The sequence below is a fragment of the Pseudochaenichthys georgianus genome, chromosome 16 (genome assembly GCF_902827115.2).
Source record: "Pseudochaenichthys georgianus chromosome 16, fPseGeo1.2, whole genome shotgun sequence".
Lineage (NCBI taxonomy): Eukaryota > Metazoa > Chordata > Actinopteri > Perciformes > Channichthyidae > Pseudochaenichthys > Pseudochaenichthys georgianus.
This window is the reverse complement of record NC_047518.2, coordinates 40,156,020-40,181,985: the sequence shown is the minus strand read 5'-3', so window position 1 is coordinate 40,181,985 and position 25,966 is coordinate 40,156,020. Positions and strand designations below refer to the sequence as shown.

Sequence of the window (25,966 nt, the reverse complement as noted above, 5' to 3'; positions counted from 1 at the left end):
CATGGGTAGCACTGTGGGATTCAGGATCAAATTCTGTCTGTTAATCCTCACAGTTTCCTGAATGGTTCAAATGTCTCAACACTTCCCAGTGTGCCAGGGTTTTATGAAGCTATAAATACATATGTTATAAAGATATGAATTGGCAGCCACAGGGAAATAGACATACTGTAGACATTTATGTGGGCGAATAATAGAAACAAGAGGCTATAAAGCTGCCCAAAAATAAATATATTCCATCCATCAATTCAAACCAAATGATTGAAATGACATTGACATTTTTTGGAGTCAATGTTATTTTCTTTATCTCATGTAAAGCATGATTTACCCTAACACCAATGGTCACTTTATATGCGGAGTTGGTCCACCTAACTTTAAAATAAATCAATTTTTTTAGATCCTTGAATTAATTTGGAAATAGTCTGCACATGTGTAATTCTTCAGCTGTATAGGATTCTTTTACAACAACGTATTATATGATAAAATAGGTCTAACAATACAGTATACGCAGAATATTCATGTTCCTTTATTAGAAATGTCTACCTACTGCTAACTGTATTCAGTTGCCAGCCATTCATCAAAGCTTTACAAAATGGTTCTTTAGAAACCAGACCTGGGTATACAGTGATGAAAGTGGAAATGTGTCAAAATGCGCTTTCATTTCCTGTTAGTGCAAGCCATGGTGGGGAACAGATTTGAAACCGTCAATCTGGTAGTTCAACAAAGTAACAGAACATTAAATAAAAACATGATTACTCACTGCTCAATTCAATTGGGGGGATATTTGTAAGTCATCTCCACTTTAGCAGCACATTTGATGAAGTTTCTGGCTGACTGTCCTCTAACCCTGAGCTCACACTGTTCTGATGCGTTGGTTCACGGTGCTGCCCATCGTCTGGCCTGCAGCAAGGAAGCCAGTGAGGCATGGCAACAATCTGCTGCGGGGACGGGAAGCGTGACTCTCAGCTTTCCCTTGCAAATCAGGCATGGGTTAGTGTGCATGAATGTGTGTGTATTTGTTAGTGTGCATATGCAACCCAGTGACTCTGAGCGTGTGCTGCATCGTCCCCTCAGTGTAGTGCACGAAGGAAAAACGTGACCAAGGGCCTGTAATGGCAAAGCACTGCTGCATACTGTATGGGGCACCCTCCTCTTGTATTTCCTCTGACTCTCTTTTATGCTTTGGATTTATGTAGCACTGTTACAGAAAAATGCACAATCCTACCTGTTCTCATCTTTTGTAAAGTCATTGCACTTGGTATGCCTCCCTCTCAGTTTATTTTCTACCATTTCCTCCCCCCTCTCTCTCTGAATACGTGTCCAGTGTTTAAGGAATGTAGTCTGATTTGTTAGACAAGTTTGTTCTTGCTGTGTGGTACTTACTGCTGTCCCACATGTCAACGGTAGACACAAGTCTTTACGACTGCCATCATAAAATGTCAAGTAGCTCCAAAGACAAAATGCCAGGTTGAAGTCTTTGCTTTCACTGAGGTACGCCTATATCAGTATTTTGCCTTTGCCACAAGTCTCTCCACATCAGCTATGCTGCTGACTCTGCATCTTTAAAACTGTACAACTGCTGATGCACGGCTGTCAGGTTGCAGGTTGTCTGCAGCCCATAATGCCCCTGATGTGCAGTAATACATTAATAACCGAACTGTAGACTAAAAGGATTACATTTGATTCTGATTTAGAAAATAGTTGTCATCTGCATGTCTCTCTCACACACACACACACACACACACACACACACACACACACACACACACACACACACACACACACACACACACACACACACACACACACACACACACACACACACACACACACACACACACACACACACACACACACACACACACACACACACTCTGTGGCTACACTAATGTGTCGTCTTTCTGCTATATGAAGGTGCACAACATGCTCATGACAGGCCTGCTAAGACATCCAAGGATGCTTATCCCATGCACTAATGCACACAAATCCACTATTTGTATCTTACATAAGTACATTTCATGATGAACAAACACAATCACGACAACTAGAGTCTAACCTTGTGCGTCCATTTTTAAAACATTTCAGCCTAGAGATTCGCGATGCTGCTGGATGCAAGCCTCGGAATTCTGCAGTAAAGCAGGAGGGGCAGACTGGCCGTTCTATTGGTCGGTTTATAGGCTGACATGACACCGATTGGGCAGCAAAACCATCACAGAATTCACGGTCAGGCTTGTGATTGGCCAGCTGCATGACAAATGGGCGGGTCTTAGCCCCCTTCAATACTGTCTTTAGGCGGAGCTTTTTGCATTGGCGGAGTGGTGCGGCTCTAGAGGAGTACTGCGGTAACCGGGACTTTCGCGGAGGGAGATCAAGTGCTGAAAAGGTAGCTCTGCGGCTCTTCCTTTTTGCCGGTCTTTCACCGCAAGTATCAGAGAGCAAAGGAAGGAAGCGCACCCCGCGTGATGCTCCGCTTGAGACCGCAGCATTTCATTTGAAAGACGTCTCCCAGGGAAACAGAATAGCCGAACCCTTTTGGAAGGTTTGACAACGTTTTGATTTAAAAAAACCATTTTGTCAGATCAACTGCCATGACGTCGTTCTCATTTTTCATTTAAGCCACCCTGAAAACTGAGCATATTCTCTTTCATATTTTTCAAGGCAAGGCATTTTGATATTCAACGCGAGGGGCTGACACCTCTCAAGCTGTGCATCACCTGAGAGGAGAAGAGTGACTGCGCCAACATGGGGGTAAGACTGACGATTTCCACTTTATAACTGCGTTGTAGCCCCCGTGAAGTGGCCTGAGAAAATAGCCTTAAAATGTTACTCCTGTCGAGGAAGGGCTGAAGTGATGTCATTTTTCCCCCCCTCTATGGAAATCCCGTTTGCCTGAGTGGCATTGACTGTAATGCGGAACTCTGTTTTAGCCTGGTCTCCGAGACTGCGACAAATTGATGTAGCCAGTAGCTCCTCTGTGGTGCCGCTATATGAAGCAGAGATATAACACCGATCTCCGTGATGAATTCTGCCTGCTTTTGACTTGAATTACTCTTGAATAGAAATAATAATATTATATTCGCTGGTGCCTTTCTCTCTTATTCGCTCGGTCAATTCATTGGCACCGATATAAATACGAACGATGCCAAGGTGTCGCTTGTGTGGTTTAGAGGTTATCCTATGTATTCCAGGTCTATGATGGGCCCTACTGTCACTATAACCTTGCGAGCCATGCTAGGCCTAATCGGTTTATTCTTACCGAGAGCTCTAGTGGGTGGGGAGGGGGGGGGGGGGTATGAAGGGTGGGGGTAGGGTGTACCTGTTAGAAACCCATTCTCGTCACCCCTCATTTAGCTGTGGTTTATTTTCTATTTGAACATTTTGTTGCATTTGAAGGCACATATTTTATGACATTGTCAGATGAACACGATGTACTGTGACTCCCTCCATGCCCGCGCATCCTCCCCCCCCCCCTCTCCTCGCCCGTATGTGCTCCCCTTGCTGTATATCCCGTTGGCACTGCCCTCTCCGGACCGGTCAACCGAGTAGAAGCATCCGGTGGTGGAGCAGGAGAGATGCTGACCGGTGGACGCCATCAGTTTCATCCCGGGCACCCTCGATGGCCCATGCGTCATAATGCGGTTACTGGGAATAAGCGCCTCACCAGTTTATTTCCCCCGTTTAATTTGTGACGTAACAGCTACTCGATAATCGCTAACAGTGATCACATTTACAACCGATTAAATTCAAGATGCGAATAGAACAACGTTATATTTGACAGTAATTTCATCCGCTTTGCGCAGTTTAAAAAAAAAAAAGCATCTGTTTCTTGTTATCTTGTATTAGTCATGCACATGGTATTAGAGGAAGCTGGTGGAAAAAACCCGCGTTCCCGGAAAATGCCAAGGCGTTGATATGAGTGTAATTGTGAGATATTGCGCAATGTCCCCCCCTCTGAATCAGGCAGAGAGGAGTTGTCATTTTTAATATTCGACTGCAGTATTAATGCTGAAAAACGAGGAGCCGTGTTGCTGCAGGCAGGAGATGATGCGGCTCTGAGAGATATGCACCGCTGCAGAGGCAGAAGTCGATGTCGTTGCAGTTACACAAGCATCTGAAATGCCTCTGCCGGTAGAGATGTAGCCCGTGAAGCTAACCGGCACCATTAGTGGGCACTGCGTCAAATGGGATGGGAGTATTACGCATGAATCGCTGCTGTCAGGAATGTAGGGTGGGATTTGGGAAGATGCCGCAGCTCTCCGGAGATTGGCATTATAAAACAGAATACGAGCGTGCCTGGCGATCTGTGAAGGGTGTTTCCTTGACTTTCACTCGATGCCTGCTGAGGTCACCCTGAAACGGAAAGGGGATGGAGAGATGGATGGATTCGTGCTGCGAGTACATGGATGCCACCAGTCACCGGTCGACACTTGCTTCTCGCTATTTCTGTCATTTTCCCCCTGAATTTTGCATTGGTGCACTGTGCGAGGGCATTGCCAGCTGTCCTTCCCCAAGGCCGCAGGGTGCATCAGTAGCGACGTGCCTCCTGCGTCAAACTGGGGGCGGGGCCTGTGATGTGGAAATTCCCTGTAAAGAGCTGTGATAGGTTGGCATGGGAGCACGCAGAGAGGACAGGGCTTAGAGACAGCAGTGATGCTATAGAGCAAAGCCTGGGCATGGGTCAGGCTTGCCAGAAAGACCATTTAATCTGGCAACGGGATGAATCTCAATGTGGAAGATTATCTCTAAAGAAATGTCTTTTCAGTCACACACCTGCCCACCTCCATCATTGTTCTGCATTGGTGCAGCTATACAAGGCGGATGCTGATGAGACTATAGGGGGAGATTTTCACCTTCAGACACGTGACACTGGTGGGGGAGGGTGGCAGTGCTGAGAGAGCGAGAGGGAGGGAGGGAGGGAGGGAGGAAGAGCAGCTCAGTAGTGGCTGGTCTGCAGGTGTAGAGTGAGAATGAGAGAGGGAATTAAAGTGATGGTGGAGGCGTAGGGTGGGGGAGGGCTGCCGGTCGGTCGGTATATCTTGTTACAGGATAATGACCTGAGGCTCCCATTACTCTGGCTCCTGTTTCCTCCTGCTGCACATGTAGGATTGGTTATCAGGAGGAGACAGATGGGACAGGGAGAACAGGGATGTGGTTGGGTGGATGATCTTCATCGGACACTGCCTGAAGGTTGAGCATGGTGGAGAGAAGAGGTTAGAGAGGTTTAACACTAGTGGGCAGGTATTAAAGATGGATGAAGGTGCAGTAGCAGCCCCGAGACAGAAGGTCACGCAGGCTGGTGAGCGGGGGTGTGGTTGACCTGCTTGGAAGGCATTGTAGTGAGGAGAGTTGATTCTCTGATTACCTGACATGATGTAAATGTTTCTAGAACAGTCAGTGAGGCGTGTGAGAGGATGGAGGAGGATGCACGGTGTTGGTGTTAGACGGTTCAGGAGTTGGATCTCTGCAGAGGCCCAGCCCTCAGTTTGGTGCAGAGGACTGCACATCCCTCCCCACTGCACCTGGCGCCTGATAGGCTGCACTGATCTGTCCTACATGTCGCACGGACCAATAGTAAAGCACGTCCATATAGGATCTGATCAACCGCATGATCTCCCTGACCGCAAAGCCTGCTGGGATATCTTTGCCCTGCGGCCTAGGTCAATTAAGGTCAATATGGTGACCTTTGAAACATCCTCTATTGTCCCCTTCAAGCCTCTTGTAGGTCTCTGATCAATAATATCTGCTGTAATGAGTGCAGTGTCCTCAGTGAGAGTCCTGCTGAAGGACAGAGTCCAGACTTCTCTTGTGCCTCAGCAGAAAATCAGGAGCTAGCCAGCCTGAGCTGTGAGCTCAATACCGCTTGTGCAATGCTAATGAAATGTAAAGGTCAGCACTGTCTCTTCATACATTACTTTAGAACAGATAACCGTCGGCACGGTGACAGCTTTCCAGCATTAACGTGTTACTGGTCTCCCATAATTAATGCATTTCAAGGGATTAGGTTGCCTGACTACAACGACATGACTAATTCAGGGTGTTGTCCTGGAGATCTGTGTGTGTGCTCGTGAAGAGTGTGTGTCCCGTGTGAATACACCAAAGCCCAACGTGTAACAATGGGCAGCCACAATGGACAAAGGCTTTTAAAAATAAAAAACAGATCATTTTACAACAAGTTGGAACATTTGCTCGGTGTGTTGCAGTGCCGCGGTTCAGCAGAGAAGATTAAATATCTTCCAAGTATCACAGTTATTTTCTTTCCGAGTAGTGAATAGTTTTCCTTTCCTTCAGAGATACTAAAACAACTATCCTGGTTTGGAATCACAACGGGACACATGCCAAATGTTAATGGGTATTTATTCTAGTTGTGTCGTCAGCAGATGTGTGTATGTGCGTGCGTGCACATCTGGATATATCCGTGCAACCAGATGCTTGCTCAGGCAAGGCACGTTTATTTATACAGCACCTTTCAGCACACGGCAACCCAAAGTGAACAACCAAGATCTACAGCACCAATATAGACCAGGCCCCATTGGAAGACACACCTCGCCCTCAAGAGACCACGGTGCATTGTAAAGAACTAGAGACACAGTTACAAAATGGTGGGGTGACAGATGGACAGAAGTGATCCGAGGGGAGAGGAAGGACTTCTGTTAAATGTGAGGTCTGGGTTGATCCCGATGAGAGCTAGAGAGTTAATCTCCTTCGTCCCTATATGTTTATGTGGTTCAGAGATTAAGACTTTACGTTAGTGCTCTTGAGCGGCCACCATCTTTTCATTTCTCTCTTTACCAGTCAATCGGATTAATACTCATGTTTCAACTTGAACTGCCCCGTCCCCTGGAACCACACACATCTTCACCTGTTCCCTCTCGTCTCCATGTTGGATATCTGGCATCCTCCTTTTGATATCTGATCACTTCAACAGACAGCCGATCACATCTCTTACAGATAAGTGAAACAAATATCTTAACAGTTTCTTTTACAAAGAATTCAAATCCTTCTCGTCTGGTAAAAGTACCAATCGAATCTATTTGCTTAGTCAGTACTTTTTTTTAGATTGCATTTACACATTGGATTTCCCTGAGAGAGGATTGCAGAGAAAGAAGAGTGAGAGAGAGACAAAGAGAGGGGGGGCACATGGGCTAATCCACTGTGGTAATCAGACTAGCTAATCCCAACAGCAATGTCCATCGGTCCACAGCCTGACCCCCCCCCCAATACTGCCCCCCCCCCCCCCGCCTGCCATCCTGCTGCAAGAAACAGCAGATGGCCCAATGACCTTGCAATGTCACTCACACACACACACACACACACACACACACACACACACACACACACACACACACACACACACACACACACACACACACACACACACACACACACACACACACACACACACACACACCATGACACAGCACATGTATCAGTGTGTCTACAGATGCAGAAATTAAATGCAACACTTCTCATAACGGCTCTCGCAAAGATCGTTTTTATTTCCCCCCTTTATTCAATAATCCATGTTAGAAATGATATTTTCATTAATTGACTCTTAAGAAGGCCTTGCTATCTAAAACCGTCCTGCAAAACACAGGCATTGAACCGTCTCACCCAACGACTGCACGCTTTCAAAAGAAGAGGACATGGATTAGACCCAAATATCTAATGTTAGCCGTGAAGACAGGTAGGAATAGATGTTTATATTAATACAACATCCGCTTAGAAGTGAAGACACGAATGTGTGTTCTTTGAGCAGTACATTGTACAGCCATGGTCAGAGTGGAAAACAGGCACATGGTGTACACAGAGGAAGTGTTCGTTGTGTCGTATTGTGTGGTCGTTACGAATGGTAAAATAACTCTCGTTTTCCATTCACAAACCACTTCCTTATATTAGTTCCACACGAAGAAAAACAAACGTTTATGAAAGAACCCGACATGCCAGTCCCAGTGGATCCCACCGTCAGTGGGCATGCCTCGACCCGTAGGTCTGTAACGATCCTCAGGTGCCACTCCTACAGTTATTTCAACACGACATCTACCGGTAGATTATTATCACACATTCTCAGTCTGCCGAAATGAAGCAGCTTTGTAGTTTTGAACATCGCCAGCTGTTTTCCTTTTGAGAAATGCAGTGTTAGCATAGAGAGGCAGTTACACCCTTACTCACTGGATGTTTTAAGTTAAGTCTGACTTGTTTTGTATTTGTTTTTTTAACCTCTCTCTCTCTCTCTCTCTCTCTCTCTCTCTCATTCACCTTCTCCATCTTTCTGCCGCAATGCGTGTAGATGCTGCTCATACGGACTGTAGCCAACACAGTGACTCACCTCTGCTCACACACACACACACACACACACACACACACACACACACACACACACACACACACACACACACACACACACACACACACACACACACACACACACACACACACACACACACACACACACACACACACACACACACACACACACACACACACACACACACACACACACACAGTATGGATTTATTGATACTTTAAGCAGATTTTAATAAGCCGATATGTAACCGCGCGTGGGTGAGTGCACTCCATAGACAGAGGAGCATCCGATGAGTCCAGATTGTCAGAGACGCGTCAGTCACCATCGGTGTGTTGGTCTGTGGGAGATCGGCGTCTGTAATTCCAGCCACGAGTCTCTGTTTCCGTCCTCAGAACCTCGGGGGGTTCATTACATTACCCAGAACGCCGTGGGACAGCTGGACACCCACAGGCAGGGAGGCACACTCTGGTATTTCCTGCAGATGAAAGGAGACTCCATGTGTGTTGCCTCCATCTTTTCTACACTGTATAATTAACTAATCAAGGTGGAGATGACGGAGGAAGATATATAGACAGACCGGTAACAACCAACGACGTGCAGTTCAAAGCCTTTTACTTGTTTGTTTCTTTAAGAATAGCAACATATCTTAGGTCAGACACATCTTATCAGGGTGTGTGTGTGTGTGTGTGTGTGTGTGTGTGAAGGGGGGGAAGGACACACTCACGTGCACAAAGCCAGCAATGCACTTAACATTCTGTAAACTGAAGATACCTCTCTCTGAGTCATGCTGATAACTCCTCAGGCCCAAATGCACACTCACTCCACAATGTAATCAGTTAGCAAACACAAGTGACACACACACACACACACACACACACACACACACACACACACGCACACACATTACATCACGTGTCACTTGTTAGACGCTTTTATCCAAAGCGACTTGCACACACTCAGTACTGTGGGCAATCCCCACAGGAGCAAGTTGGGGTGAAGTGTCAACGACATGCTGACTGCAGACGGACTCGAACTTGCTACTGCCTGATTCGAAGTCTAGCACACTAGCCACTGAGCCACAGCCTACACACATACCATCAGGAAGGTTTCGCAATCTATTAGAGTGGGGTCACTGTGGGTCAAACGCTGACACAAAGACTGCTGGTCAATACCTAATTAGAGGCATGAGAGAAGGGTGACAACGGCTCTCCTCCCTCTCTCTCCTCCCTCTCTCTCTCCCTCTCTCTCTCCCTCTCTCTCTCTCTCTCTCTCTCCACCTGTTTATCTGTCCCTGCTTCTCACCTCCCACTGATGTCTCCCTTTCCATGTGCCCAAGCGTGTCTCTCGTCCACCGCCTTCGCATCCAATCTCTCTCCACGTCCTCACTTTTCACCACATAGCACTTTGTTAATAAGCACTCCCACCAACCGCTTGTAAGTGTCGAGGCATATGTGTGGTTTGCGATAGGGAGATAAACACCGAGTGTGTGTTCATCCTATCAGTTTCAGGGATCTGAGGAAAGCAGGTGCGCCATGAGCGGACAATGCTCCCTAAATGCGCATTTGAGCGTTCCTCATCTCCTAGACACAACGGCGTTTTAAACCGATGAAGCGTCCTTTACACACCTGGCCGACCGCCTGGCACCTGATAGATTATGTTGCCGTTTTGACACCTGATTACTTAGTTGGCAAATTGGTTCCGATTGTTCAACATCTCTTTTCATCTCTAAATGGAGGCGCCATGAATAAATAGAATACATGCACTCTCTTTCTCGCCCACACACACATCCAGGGTGGGTCTCAGAGGGGATGAGCAGCAGTGTTTTTCCACTGCATCAGTTCTGCAGCCTTCCTCTCCTCAGGCCTGCCTGGTCTTGCTGCAGCAGGAGATTTGCTCACCTGCTGCTTTGCTGCATGTGGGTGTGTGCACTTGAAGCCAAGTCAATCAGCTCCTTCCCACACTGACATGTTGCTCTATGCCTGACATGCTCCAACACATGGCTTTATTGTTTGCTTTACATTCAGTGGCGGTTGTTGAGCAGCCCGCAGTTCTCTACAATTAGAGCGCGTGAGAGTTGTCCTCCGCATGTTGTTTCACGAGGGATGTTTTTATTCACCAGAGAAACCAGAAAGACGGGTCCTGGTTTCAACGTACAGATCCAAAGTGCAGGGGCAAGATTTCACAAGTGGGACATGCATAGCTTCTTGGGGACATGTGTCACACTGCAGGTGTGTGTGTTTTGGTGTGTGAGATCTCAATCCACGCTTCCTCGCTGGAGCTTCAAATCTGAGAGGAGAATTCCAATAGTTGTTTTTAAAGTATGTGTTAAGCATCATGTCAACGGACGGATTAAACATTGCAAACAGATTGGTCCAGCAGCAGTTATCTGTGTGTGCTGCACTGCTCATGTTACCGCCTGATCCTACCACTAGAGGGTGCTCACTTTATTTCAGTCAATTTCAGCACACAGTAGTTTTCTGATATCCTGTGAGGCGCCACGCAGTCAATACCTTTTCTTTGGACACACACACACCTTAGTGAGGAGGACTGTTATAGATGATCCGATGATAGGTATTGATGTTTCGGTCTGTATCAGCTGGACTTTGCTACTTCACCCAAGCATCAGTGTATATCTGAATGTATTGATCACGGGCAGTGTCCTTTGTGACCTTTGTCCGTGCAGGGCCTGACCTATAGGACCCACTCACACCTCCAGGGAGGGATTGTGGCTTCTCCGTGTCACCTCTGACCTCTGTTGAGGAACCTTGGTATTGATGATGCTCTGCGGTCAAGCTGCTCTCCTTCCGGACTCAGGCTAGAGTTACACTTAGACCTAAAGGGACTAGAACGTGCCGTGCCAAGGACAATCGGGGCTATTAATAGTCCACTCAAGTCCAGTTTAACAAGATAAGCCGATTTCTGAGGCATCAATTATAGTAAGGAGAGTTCCTAGAAACAGCAGGGCGAAGGACGTGTCCGTCCGTGCAACATACTTAAGACATGAATCACTCCTAACCTAGACATCAAAGTGTCTGTGGTGTGTAGAACATATTGGAGTATATTTAGAAAGCCTTTGATGAGCACACACTCTCTCGTGTCCTTGCATGTAGATACATGAAGGAACATAAGGGGATGAGTTCAAACATGACTGGTTACACCCTTTGAACTTGTTTATGTGTTGATGTGTACATCAGGCTGTTGTGGACATAAGAGCGAGAATGATTTGATCAGACATCAAATGGATGTGGCAGAGCAGGAAGGAGCCTTTCATGTGTGGTCTTACTTAATGTTAATGTGTTGGTCCATAAAGAAGCGACCAGGGTAACGCGTTACCTTCCATGTCTTTAATAATTCATTGGTTTGTATTAATGCTCTTCTTCAGCCTCCTCCTCCTCCTCATAGTAATTGACAGGCCACTTCACACGGTTACACGATCCTTTTCTGTGAAAGATTAACACCTTAAGGGTAATTCAATAAAGCCCGCTGTCTTTTTTTGAGGCAGTATAGTTTTATTCTGTTAATACGATGTCCCACTATCCCATCACCCCAGTGACCAGCTAAGGTTATTCATAAAGGTGAAAGGCTACCCTCCCCTTAAACTAGTCCCACGGCATGTTTGAACCATATGTGTATGTCTGTAGTATGGAAGGTCAGACAGTTACCGAGTTGCCACCACACAGGACAAAGATAAATCCCCCAAGAAGAAGAAGGGGGGCAAGGACATGGACGAGCTCAAGAAGGAGGTTCCTATTGTAAGTATAACCTTCTCTTATATGTGAATACTTGTGGAATTATATGTTGGCACAAAGTGAGTTTGAGACCAATTCACTTTCGATCTTATCAATCCAAAAGTTGATTCATTTGGCATTTACAACTAATATAACAAATATTTATATGCACCCGTGCATCCCCTTTTTGAGGATATAGTAAAGGAAAGTGAATTGATACCAACTGTGTTCGAGAAAAGGGAAATATTTCTCACGCAGGCCAGAAAAAAAAGTATTTTCACTGGTAAGAAGGGGTGACTTGTGACCTGGAGGTCGTCACTTCGATGCCAGCGCAAGAAACACCCGGGCCGGCTTATCAGCTGCCCTGATTCTCTGATCTCTCAGGTGAACGGCATGCATGGAGATCAGTTACTCACAAAGAAGAAGCTGCATATTCGCATCATTATTGTTTCAATTTGGACAATTTTCTACGAAATGTCCTTGCATGCAAAACATTGCAATGACTTAACATAATGTCCGAGGCAAAGTATTAATTATCCCTTTTTTGTTTTGTTATTCTTTTAGACGGAACATAAAATGTCTATAGAGGAGGTATGCAGGAAATTCCAGACTGACTGCGTCCAGGTGAGTGACATGATCTATTCCTCGTAGCCGTGACTTGAGACCTGTTTTTATTAGTTGACCCCTGGGTGGTTCTTCATTGCAGTGTGTATTGTTCCGTCCTCTGAACTCCAATGTATTTGTCCATACTAAATAAATATAGCACTTGAACAAAGGTGTGTTTGTGTTGGCGCTGCATCAGAGCAGACCTGCTTTCCTCTGCCCGCTTCACACCTCACTTCCTGTGTTCTGCCTTCAGGGATTGACCAATGCCAAGGCAGCAGAGTATCTGATCAGGGATGGTCCCAATGCTCTCACCCCTCCTCCCACCACCCCGGAGTGGGTCAAGTTCTGTCGCCAGCTGTTTGGTGGATTCTCTGTCCTGCTGTGGACCGGCGCCATCCTCTGCTTCCTGGCCTACGCCATCCAGGCAGCCACTGAGGACGACCCTGCAGGAGACAATGTGAGCAGAGCATACGCTCAAATATTCACATCGAGAGCGAAGAACCTCAGCACAACGACTTCCAACATATGTTTGACTCTCTCTCTCTCTCTCTCTCTCTCTCTCTCCAGTTGTACCTAGGTATTGTGCTCACAGCTGTTGTCGTCATCACTGGATGTTTCTCATACTTTCAAGAGGCCAAGAGCTCCAAAATCATGGAGTCTTTCAAGAACATGGTGCCTCAGGTAAAGATGTGTTTTGCTCACTAGAGAGTGTGAAAGCTTAAGAGTGGGAGACAATTTAACTGATTACTTATTCATTTAAAGAACAACTTGTCAGTTAGTTTATAAGTGCTAAAGTGTGCAAGGTTGTATGGTCTGTGTATATTTGCTCTAACCCTCGCTCATATCTCCCTGCAGCAAGCGTTGGTGATCCGCGAAGGCGAGAAGGTGCAGATCAACGCTGAGGAAGTGGTGGGTGGAGACCTGGTGGAGGTGAAGGGAGGAGACAGGATCCCTGCTGACATCAGGGTGGTCTCTGCTCACGGCTGCAAGGTACACACTCACTGATACACAACTTCAAAAACACTCACTTGCTAGATATGAAGACAAAGTTAAGATGTCATGATATACAGTTAGCATACGATAAAGTCTCATTGCATTTAAACGTGTTTTCATGTCGGTGATGGAACTTTCATGTTGGTATCAATTAGTTCAGCATTGTTACGCTTTTCATCCGTCATATTCGCCCGAAAGAGATCTTGTTACAACCAAATTTGCAAAATCATAATAAAATGATCTATGGAACTGCATCTCATATCATACGAAGAATTATTATCCGCCAGTTAATAACAGAAATGCATCACATTTTGTTAGATATTGTCCCTTTCATATAAACCACTAATTTATATTTAACATTCAACATACAGAATATAATAATCTTATTGGGTTTCTGATCTTTATTCTAATCGATGTCTTGAGAGAGTGTTTGGGCTGGGCATATTATCCAGGCACGTCGCACATCCCAAAAGTCTTACTTCTTCTTGTTTGCAACTACATGCTTTCTCTCTCTCTCCCCCCAGGTGGATAACTCCTCCCTAACAGGAGAGTCAGAGCCTCAGAGCCGGTCACCTGACAATACCCATGACAACCCCCTCGAGACCCGAAACGTCGCTTTCTTCTCCACCAACTGTGTGGAAGGTATGGTCTCCACGGCGATAATATAACATGCTTAGATGCAGGAGTGACTGGACCCTACGCTCTTCCATACGTGGGTCAAAAAGGACCCGTATTAGAATAATGGTTTTTATGCCATTTTTGTCATTTTGGTTAAGAAAAATCACTTGTATAATATTTAGTATTATATTTTGGTTCACACTAAAAATATTTTATATTTAATTTTTCACTATTTATAATTGTAGACATTTTTTTTACATTTTGAAAAAAAAACGTTTCCCATAGAAATGCACGCGGGTCATTTTTGACCCACTTATGGAAGCTTGGGGTAGAAATACAAAAACTACAATTTCTTAAAATGTAAATACAACATTTGAATGGCATGATATCCAAAACATGTTTTTTGAGGAATAGCTGGAATATGAAATGTAATTACAAAGATCCTTCAAGAAAACCACCTCACCGGGTCCAAGAAGACCCACTTGTGCATCTAAGGGTTAATAACTTTGTGTGCACATGGTTTGAGCAGTGGTTCAAATATTCAATTGCATTAATCACATAAAAGAAACCTGCGATTAATCAAGACTGTCAACAAGTTTAAAGTTCTAGTATTTATTTTGCAAAACTAGTAAGAGAAATCAAAGGTTTTTACTTCATTAGAGTTCAGCTTAGTGTTAATGATTCTGGAATTATATGTCTGTATATTTTCGGACACTTAGCCAAAGCAAACGTGGTGGTGTGGTAATTTGATTTAACACGTTAAGGTTTCCAGCCCTAGTCGTTTACTCCAACATGTAGCATCTAACTGAGACATTGTTTAAAGGACACACTAACTGTTGCAGCGAATATATTGTACAATGTTGTGTCTCTGTTCTTTTTCCACACCAGGCACAGCTCGTGGTATTGTTATCTGCACCGGTGACCACACAGTCATGGGTCGCATTGCCACTCTGACCTCTGGCCTGGAGACCGGAAAGACCCCCATCGCCAAAGAGATCGAGCATTTCATCCACATCATCACCGGCGTGGCTGTTTTCCTGGGCGTTACCTTCTTTATCCTGGCCATCGTCCTGGGTTACAGCTGGCTGGAGGCCGTCATCTTCCTCATCGGCATCATCGTGGCTAACGTGCCCGAAGGGCTGCTGGCTACTGTCACTGTGAGTGGAGGACAAAGACATACTGCATAAGCCATTTATACTTCTTCTGTATTAAAGACTTTTGTTTCCTGTTGGACAAATATCATTTATTTTATTATTATATTCAAGTGCTTACTTTGTCTATATTGTTGTCTTCAATAATATAGACAAAGAAACAAAGAAAAATAACGTTTAAAATAATAATAATGTGTTAATGTGATAAACGTTGTCTGACATCATGAATGTTTGCCTGCAGGTGTGTCTGACCCTGACTGCTAAGCGTATGGCGAAGAAGAACTGCCTGGTGAAGAATCTGGAAGCTGTGGAAACCCTCGGCTCCACCTCCACCATCTGCTCCGACAAGACAGGAACCCTGACCCAGAACAGGATGACCGTGGCCCACATGTGGTTCGACAACCAGATCCACGAGGCCGACACCACGGAGGACCAGTCTGGTGAGAGAGGACAGGGCGCAGTCACTTCCTCAAACCAGACTTCCTTTATTTGTCCCCCACACGGGACATGCACATTGTTAAAGCAGAGTACTGATAGAGACGAAAGAATACAACACTATTACTGTATATAAAGTCATGCACATAGTATTATATAATGTCTTTATTACATTTTTCAAATACAACACAAAACAGAACAGGCAACAACAAAATGAAGTTAGATAGTAATAATTATCAAAAATAAATAGACAAAGGAAGGAGGAAACCCTCGTAATATAGGAGATACCTACATAGTATTTAGAATAGATATTATTACTAGAAGTACACAGTCAGGTAGATAAGTAAGTCGCAGGATTTATAAAATTGAAGTGTGGTATATAAGAGTAGTACAATTATTATTGCACATACAGATTCCTGTTGCATTAGTGGATGGAATCACTAAGAGTAGCAGCCAGTAGTAACAATAGTATTAGCAAGGAACATATTACACATGTTTTTTTACATGGTTTCACATTGGCCTTCTACAGCAGTGGTGTCCGAGGTGTTGTGTGTGTGGGGGGGTCTACTAGGGCTGTGCAATTAATCGTATTTTAATCTCGATTACGATTTTGGCTTGCAACGATTACGAAAACAACGTAATCGAAATAAAACGATTATTATTTTTGTTTAAACTTTTTTTTTTTTTTTATAATTGGTTTTAATACATTTTCAGTTGAATTATATTAAAGTTCAGGGTAATCAACTGTTAAAAACATACTGTTCACATTTTTTCAATAAATGGATAATCGTTTTTAATAATCGTGATATCAATTATTGACCAAAAATAATCGTGATTATGATTTTTGCCATAATCGCGCAGCCCCAGGGTCTACCAGCGAATAGATTGTTAATAATCTTCTTCTCTCTCTCCAGGTGCCTCTTTCGACAAGAGCTCCGTGACGTGGCTGAGTCTGGCTCGTGTTGCTGGTCTGTGTAACCGCGCTCAGTTCAAAGCGGGACAGGACGCCCTGCCCATCCTGAAGCGTGACGTGGCCGGAGACGCCTCAGAGTCCGCGCTGCTGAAGTGCATCGAGCTGTGCTGCGGCTCCGTGAGAGCCAACAGGGACAGGAATAAGAAGGTGGCCGAGATCCCCTTCAACTCCACCAACAAATACCAGGTACGAGACATGTCTATGATATTCTATTTTATTCTATCTACTTGCACTGTTTGATCTGTGTTATTGTGTTGCACTGTGGGAGGAGCCTGCTGTGACCTAAGGTTTTCATTGTCATAACGACGCTGTAGCACATGACAACAAAAGCCTTGAATCTTGACATGTATGTTAAAAAAAATGTAGTCAAAGAGAAACATTTAATACATAAAAGAAAATACAAATTGCTAATTTATTCGTAATTATCTTTTATTCTCCGTCTCTTCTTGGCTGAAGCTATATGATACAACAATAGTGACAGATTATCCAACGTTATTGCAAAAGTGTATTGATTAGAAAGCATTCGATGATACGATATTACTTTATTTGTCAGATCAAGTCTGAAATGTGACAGCAGCTCCATGTCCAACATCATCACATATCCAGACACAGATTCAAATCATATATCATATCATTTAGCATAATCTCAATCTCAAACCAAAGTGCTGTACAATATCAAATAACACAATGGGAGTACAATAATAAAACAATAATTAAAACATGATAAAAAAGCACAATAACTAGAAACATATAAAAACACATACAAATGTAAAAATGTTATGTTCAACTAGTATTAAGAGCCAGCGCAAAGGAGTGAGTTTTCAGCTGGGATCTACAAAGTTCAATCGACTCAGCATCCCGGATATGCACTGGGAGGCATAGCACATGTGTGTGATCAAACAAAATGGTGTACAACAGTATTACAGATTAAAGACATGCATTCTTATGTTACAGTAAATGCTCAAACAGCCGATTCAATAGATCAAATGAACTCTCTGTGCTCCTTCTAGCTGTCAATACACGAGACTGAAGATACCAATGATAACCGCTACCTGCTGGTGATGAAGGGCGCCCCCGAGAGGATCCTGGACTGCTGCTCCACCATCATGGTGCAGGGCAAGGAGCAGCCCATGGACGAGGAGCTGAAGGAGTCTTTCCAGAACGCCTACATGGAGCTCGGAGGCCTCGGAGAGAGAGTGCTGGGTGAGGAGAGAGAGAGGATGGAGCCTCACCCCGAGGTTTAAAAAGATGCTCTGAGCCTCGTTAATAGGCACAAAAACATTAGCAATCAAAACCAAATCCGCTTTTGGACACAATTTCTCAACAGAAGGCTCGGTAGGGAAACATTCCAATTTACTTTGCATTTCAATTTGTTCCACCGGCACGAAGAAAAACTGTCAACCAGAGATCCTAGTGAGACTGAAGCTTACCCGACACGACGAAAACAACGGAACGACCGGACGAGCCCCCAGTTTACGGAAATAGGGATTTTGTTTAGATTCTTTGATGCCAAACAACAGTGTGTGTTGCATTGCATTTAGCTGACGCTTTTATCCAAAGCGATTTACAATAAGTGCGTTCGACCAACAAGATACAAACTTGAGGAAAACAGAATCATAAAGACATCAGGTTTCATAGAGCCAAGTATTTCAAGTGCTACTCAACTGGCTTTAGGTAAGCCAGTCCTTTGTTAGTATATAAGTGCTTTGTTAGTAATTCTATCGCTCGAAGTCGAAAGAGATGAGTTTTCAGTCTGCGCTTGAAGATGTGTAAGCTTTCTGCTGTCCACCATTTCCCACCATTTTGGACATATTTTAGTTTATATAAGCATTTCTTTTGGACAGGAGATTAACAATATGTAACTCAAAGGACAGTAATAGTAGTGTCCTTTATTAGCTTGAAACCATATACATGCATTACAGGGAACTGCAAACACATTCCGTAATTTGCGACAGCTCAAGACCATCATATGTGTTGTTGTTAAAGATCTGATGATAAAACCAGGGTTTATGGAAATGAGCTCCGTGTTCATTCCTCACACATCAAACGCTAACTCCCACACGTCTCCCCCTCCAGGTTTCTGCCACACGATGCTCGCAGAGGATCAATACCCCAAGGGCTTCGCCTTCGACACGGATGATGTCAACTTCCAGACAGACCAGCTTTGCTTCATCGGCCTCATGTCCATGATCGACCCTCCCCGTGCCGCTGTGCCTGATGCTGTTGGGAAATGCCGATCAGCTGGAATCAAGGTGAGTTTTTTAACACGGCCAATAAATCACTAACCTCGCGTTAACACATCCCGTCAGATAAATTACGATATAAAATCCAATATTTGAAGTTACGGTCTTTTATTATTTTAATTAGTTTTAAACTTTATTTTCCTTTTACTTAAACAACACATACAGTTTCAATGACAACAAAAAAACCACGTGTGCAGGTTGTCCATTTTCTTAACCCCCCCCCCCCTACAGAATAAGACTTAATAGTACAAAAACACTTTAAAATGAAAGACAAACAGTTGAAATCACAAAAAACGAAAACAAAACAACTGCAAACAATTCTGCACACACGTGAGCCATCTCTCAAACAAGATGTGTGAACCGTGCACATTTCTCTGTATACTGACAGCTTTTCCAATGATTTGTTTGAATGTGTTTTTGTATGCACCATTATATACAGTCCATGTTCATGTACTTGATACTCTATCCGATCTATATATCCCCGTGTTAAATAGGACGGTCCTGCATCAGTTTGAGATTGTCTAATGTAATATGTGTTGCTCTCTTTAGGTCATCATGGTCACTGGAGATCACCCTATCACTGCCAAGGCCATTGCCAAGGGAGTGGGCATCATCTCCGAGGGCAACGAGACCGTGGAGGACATCGCAGCTCGTCTCAATATCCCCGTCAGCCAGGTCAACCCCAGGTACAGAAACATCACAGAAGAACAAGTCGTCCAGATGACGATGGCAAATGAGCAGACTCACATCAACGCTTCACTCTGTTTGTAGGGATGCCAAAGCCTGTGTGATCCACGGCACAGACCTCAAAGACCTGTCTCAGGATCAGATGGACGACATCCTGAGGAACCACACAGAGATTGTATTCGCCAGGACGTCCCCTCAGCAGAAGCTCATCATCGTAGAGGGCTGCCAGCGACTGGTGAGGACATAGGAGTCGAATCTCTAACCCGAGCACTGTTGCTTTATGTTACTATAATCAAATCAAACGTTTCTTTTTCATGATATTATTACATTGACTACATCCTGGCGCTATAAGTAGTATTCTACTTTCACAACAGCAGAGGGCGCTAGTTAGTCATTGATTGAGGATTTCCTGACAGTGAGATATTGGAAAAAACTGTTGAATTAAATTGTAATTGTTTTCATTACAACTGATTATTTTAATACATCTGATGTTGATATGTATTTAAAATACCATGTTTTAGATTAATTTGATTACATTGAATTAATTTAGTTAAATTGAAACATTTTAGATTTATTTCTTCATGCCATATAAACGTCTATTCAGCTCTTGAAATCTTTGAGTATGTTTTTCAATCATGATTAGATATAGACACCAAAACAGTTTCTTAAGTAGTGACTCATTTCACTTTTATCACTGTGGTCATGAATCATAGATTTCTAAGATAGTTCTCATTTAAACTCAAACTACCACATGGTCAACGATGGATGAAATATAACCTCCTTTATAACCTCCTCTCTGTCCTCCTTCTCTCCCAGGGTGCCATTGTGGCCGTGACAGGCGACGGTGTGAATGACTCCCCCGCTCTGAAAAAGGCCGACATCGGTGTTGCCATGGGTATCTCCGGCTCAGACGTGTCCAAACAGGCCGCTGACATGATCCTGTTGGACGACAACTTTGCCTCCATTGTGACAGGAGTGGAAGAAGGTGAGAAGACCCCGAGCGCCTGAACATGAACGTGCGGTTTCCCAGAGCCACACCCTGTGACTGAGTTCCTGGTGTGACTTGTTTCTCCTCCCTTCAGGTCGTTTGATCTTTGATAACCTGAAGAAGTCCATCGCCTACACCCTGACCAGCAACATCCCAGAGATCACCCCCTTCCTGCTGTTCATCTGCGCCAACATCCCCCTGCCCCTGGGAACCATCACCATCCTCTGCATTGACCTGGGAACTGACATGGTGAGAGCGGATTAAACACTCAATAGAAGACGGTATCAATTAATTGAGTAAAATAAACATAAAATACAGATATAGATTATTTAACATTACCTTAAAGCAATGGTCCTAAAATGAGAATATTAAAAAAAGTGAGTAACTGCTAAAAGTTCCCATGTCTCCCTCCCCCCTCAGGTGCCAGCCATCTCCTTGGCCTATGAGACGGCAGAGAGCGACATCATGAAGCGTCAGCCCAGGAACCCCTTCAGGGACAAGCTGGTGAACGAGAGGCTCATCAGCATCGCTTACGGACAAATTGGTAAGTGAAACAAAGATGGCTACTGTTATTACTTACTATTATTGTCTAGGCTTCCTGGTGTTTTCTCCCTTCTTTCTGACATTCATGTTAAAATAACTTATTTAAGGCACACGACAAGGCATGTTTCTTTGGTTTGTTTTGACTTATTCTGCCTATAAGAGAATTAGTTTTGTGTTTTATAGATAACTTCATCTCTGGATATGTAACTTCATCTGTGTGTGTTTTCTCCTCAGGTATGATCCAGGCTGTTGCCGGCTTCTTCGCCTACTTTGTCATCTTGGCTGAAAATGGTTTCCTGCCCAGTCGACTAGTCGGCATCAGGCTCAACTGGGACGACCGCTCTGTCAACGACCTGGAAGACAGCTACGGGCAGCAATGGGTAAGGGTGTAGTTTCACTTTGTGAGTTGTTGGGTGGTCTTATTACTTTGTCTCATCGTGGTCCTGAACTCTCCTGCCCTCAGACATACGAGCAGAGGAAGATTGTGGAGTTCACCTGCCACACAGCCTTCTTCGTCAGTATCGTGGTGGTGCAATGGGCCGATGTGATCATCTGCAAGACCCGACGTAACTCTGTGTTCCAGCAGGGCATGAGGTATGTGGACTTGGAGGCTGACCCTCTTGGGATCTTGTTTTCTGACGGGGGTCCCAAACATAGTCATCAGACAAATGGGAAAACAGAACAGTATAAGACACAATAACAAACCACTAGCAAGCAATCACACCAACAAGGCTATCAAAAGAAAACATGTACAGACATCGATAAAACCCAATTTAAATAACGCTAAATATGATCAAACTATGAAGAAACGCAAGTGATAGCATTAATGAAAACAAAGGCAACTTGTTATATCAATAAATACTTGTATGACATACTATATACATTTACAGCTAAGTTCCTTTACAACAGTGGCTTATCTTTTGTCCCCATTATCATAATGACACACATCTCAATTTCTGCATCACTTTTTTCTTTCTGCTCTTGAATATTTGCTGTGTCCTTCCCACTCAGGAACAAGATCTTGATCTTCGGCCTGTTTGAAGAGACAGCCCTGGCTGCCTTCCTGTCCTACTGCCCCGGCATGGATGTGGCACTCAGGATGTATCCTCTAAAGTGAGTGCTACATTTAAACATATGCTTCACTTTGACACTAAGGGCGACTGTGGCTGCGACCGGAAGGTTGTGGGTTCGATCCCAGCCCGTGCAGTCAACATGTCGATGTGTCCTTGGGCGAGATAGTTAACCCCGAGATGTTCCCGATGGCCAACGACGTGTGAATGTGTGTGATGCTAGTTCCGAGAGCAAGGTACACTGCTCTGTATGAATGGGTGACCGACATGTGAAGCGCTTTGAGGGGTCTTAGAGGCTGGATAAAGCGCCATATAAGTTCAGTCCATTTACCATCACGACATATTTTGTAATCTGATGTGTTTTAACCCTCGCTGTTCTCTCGTCTTGCTTACAGGCCTAGCTGGTGGTTCTGTGCGTTCCCCTATAGTTTCCTCATCTTTGTTTATGATGAAGTGCGAAAACTCCTCCTCCGTAGGAACCCCGGAGGTCAGTATCTTTTCTGCTTCATGTCCTCTTCATCCCTTTTTAAGCAGGTTCCTTTTAAAGGACGTTGTGTCGTTTACTTTGCTTATCGCTGTGACTTTATCGAAAACTCAACGATGAGACCCAAAGAAGTCTCTGCACCCGGCTAAGAACATGTCCAGCTCCTGAAAAACTACAACACATAGTTTTAAAGCACGATTATGACATTTTTACGGTTAATTAGTGAGTTTCAGAAGTGCTAGTTGGGATATTTTCTTATCTTTAGACTCTCCCAATATCAGATTAGCGAATATCGTAGCTGCAATCATTCATAATTACAATATTATCTAGCTTTCCATCGATTTAAAATGTGAACATCATTTTTTAGGGGAATGAAGTGAAACCCCTCTCAAAAGAGGAGTGAAAGTAGCTGGAAATAAAGTAAAACCAGTAGAGCTGCTGGATCATTCACTTGATATCTGATTTGTCGACAACATGATATCACGGAATGCATTTATTGAATATCATCCTAAATCTCTACTAACTGAACTTTTCTGTGTTTTCTTTCTTCCTCTGATATCCAGGTTGGGTGGAAAGGGAGACATACTATTGATCGATGGAGCATCTCTGCTCAAACCCCCTACATCTCCACTTATTTCTCCCCCCCCTCCCCCCTGTCACTTCATCCCTGGCAAGACACACCTCCAGACGCCCCGCCCTCTTAAAGACAAAAAACGCTTTGAAGCAATTTTCATCACAACTGCCCCAAAGATTAAAAACAGCAAAAGCACCTTTACAACTTTCTACATTGACCCTCCCCCCCTCCCTTTCTGCCCCCCCCCTCCTACGATACTCTTTGCATGTGTTCTCTCACTGCTGTGTACATAAACCAATATATCTACCAAACGGCAGCTGCATATTGTGTATGTAGATTTGAATGAGCTAAGGATACAAAGGGAGTGTCTACGCTCTGCAAAAAAGGGCCAACCAGCTCCTGCCCCTCCCTGTTCCTCCCCTGCTTTCTCCCCCCCCCCACCTTCGTCTGTCTCTATACCTTCGTCCCCCTCTCTCCTCGCCAACCCTTTGCTTGTCGTCCAATCACACACACAGCTGTAAAGATCACACAGTGAGACCCCACCGCCGACACCACCTCGACTGCCACCTCCTGTCTGTGGAGGACCAGCAGGGGGGGGGGGTCACCTCCCTCCCTATCCTCCCTCCTCGCCCCCTCCATCCTCCCTCTCTTCTGTTCTCAACGGCCACCGTGTTGTTGTTTTTTTTAAATATGTGGGGTACGGGGGGATTTCGATGATTTCTTTTTTTATTTCCAAGACGGGAGGGGGGGTACGTGAGAGCTGCTTTTCCTCATTTAGGCCTAACAAAGCACACCCCACCCGTCTCCCCCCCTATGTCTCTCACAGCCCCCCCCTCCCCTCCCCTCCCTCCCGCCCCGTTTGTCTCTGTTTGTGTGCACAGTGTGAACCATTGTCCTTGTTAATAACTATTACAGTACACCCCCCCCCCTCTCCCCTCCCCGCCCCAAGTTGGTGAATACAACTCAATCTTTCTGTGTGCTCTAGGAAATCTATATAATTCTATACTGAATTTAAATGAAACAATAAAAAAACACATGTTGAAAAACAGCTCAAGAGAGACATTCATGAAAAATAAGGAAAAGAAAGCTCGAGATATGTGTCTCTGTTTTCTGTTTTTGGTTTCTGTTCTTTTTTGGCTGTTTTTCCAGGGGGCTATTCTAAACCTGTAACAGCAGAGCAGGGTCTTAGGTTGTGTTTTACCAAAAGACACAAGACACCAACCAAGGCTTTCAGGTTCCTGTCGCTGCAGGTATGACGTGGTGAGTGGCGATGAGGAGACCATGCGCCTCGGGACTGTTACCGGGTTTGGGTCCAGCTGTGGTTTAGTCCAGGTCCTGGTGCGGCCCGGTCTGGCCCCGGTCTGTGTGCATGTTTGTGTTGGAGACCAGCGAAGGGCCAGCGGTCTCAGGCTGGGTCTATCTCAGATGGCAGCAAGAGATGAAAAATTCAAGAAGAAAAAAAAAACACAACTAGCAGAACATGTGTGTCAAATAAATGAAACAAAACACCAATAAAACATCTAGAACATTTAATACAACCCAGACCTGTGTGCGTGTCTCTCTGTCTCTGTTTTTACTCGTGAAAAACTACACTACACAGTACACACCATGTTTATCTGCCTACTACTTATCATCTTAATCACTCAATGTTTCATATTATAACAAGGTAAAGGAATTTAAAGGCATCCATTACAATAGACATGAAATACTGCTACAGTATTTAAGCAAGTATGAACAATAAAGGTGTTTATCACTTAGGTAACATCTAATTTATCTTATTGCGTGAGTCTGTATAAACGTCGAATTTAATGTGTTAATGATTACAACCCCTTTGAACCCATGATAACTTCCCACGTGAATCAATACCTCAAAGTAGTGGCCATCGAGACGTTTGAGACCAATCCCGACGGGCCGGTAATGAAGTGGGCCGGTCGGACGATGTGGACCGGTCGGATATGTCACTAGCACCCCCCCCCCCCCGTTGACAATTTAGTAGCGGTGCCGAAGTGGGCCGGTCGAGAGTCCCGGGCTGATTAAATATCTTTGATTGTAATACCACACCCGACTTTCTATTATTTCAACACATAAATCCAATATGAGGTTGTATTATCTGACATTTTAATCCCACTACGGTGTAAATGTGTTGGTTTCCATAACACACAGCAGGAAATATGAGGATGGGATGCCACCTAGTGTTGTGAATGTACACGCACTTCAACGTGCAAACTGCATGATGTTAGAGGAGGAAGAGTTGGCAGTAGCCCAGGGTAATGCACCAAATCCTCTGTCAGCTGCGTCTGACATTACCATCCATACGCTCTTATTGATAGTCTTACCAAGGGAACAATGTCTCCAAACTCATCTTCCCATACTATAAGAAATAGAAAATTAGTCATGTGTTCAGAAAGCAACATATTTGATTAATAAAAGCGATTTTCCAAAGGCTCCTGCAAATAAAGCAAGGCAATACATCTTAATGTTAAGGGAGCAGGCTACCACTGTTCCACAAGGGTCATCTATTCTAAATGAACCTCTTATTGCCTGACTTGTACACACATGAATATACACAAC

At 44.4% G+C, this 25,966-nt stretch overlaps 1 protein-coding gene across 1 annotated transcript; it reads left to right on the top strand.

Moving 5' to 3' along the window:
* The first annotated feature begins 2,313 nt into the window (after positions 1–2,313).
* Positions 2,314–24,933, top strand: atp1a3b (ATPase Na+/K+ transporting subunit alpha 3b). The gene is made up of 23 exons (XM_034102405.2): positions 2,314–2,536; positions 2,656–2,745; positions 11,983–12,054; positions 12,595–12,654; positions 12,890–13,093; positions 13,204–13,317; positions 13,492–13,626; positions 14,154–14,271; positions 15,136–15,404; positions 15,640–15,838; positions 16,748–16,992; positions 17,817–18,009; positions 18,883–19,058; positions 19,599–19,735; positions 19,821–19,971; positions 20,553–20,721; positions 20,819–20,973; positions 21,145–21,268; positions 21,502–21,647; positions 21,731–21,861; positions 22,279–22,380; positions 22,733–22,824; positions 23,385–24,933. The coding sequence occupies exons 2-23, from the start codon at positions 2,740–2,742 to the stop codon at positions 23,411–23,413; spliced, it is 3,027 nt and encodes a 1,008-aa protein (XP_033958296.1). The 5' UTR covers positions 2,314–2,536; positions 2,656–2,739; the 3' UTR covers positions 23,414–24,933.
* Positions 24,934–25,966: the final 1,033 nt, after the last annotated feature.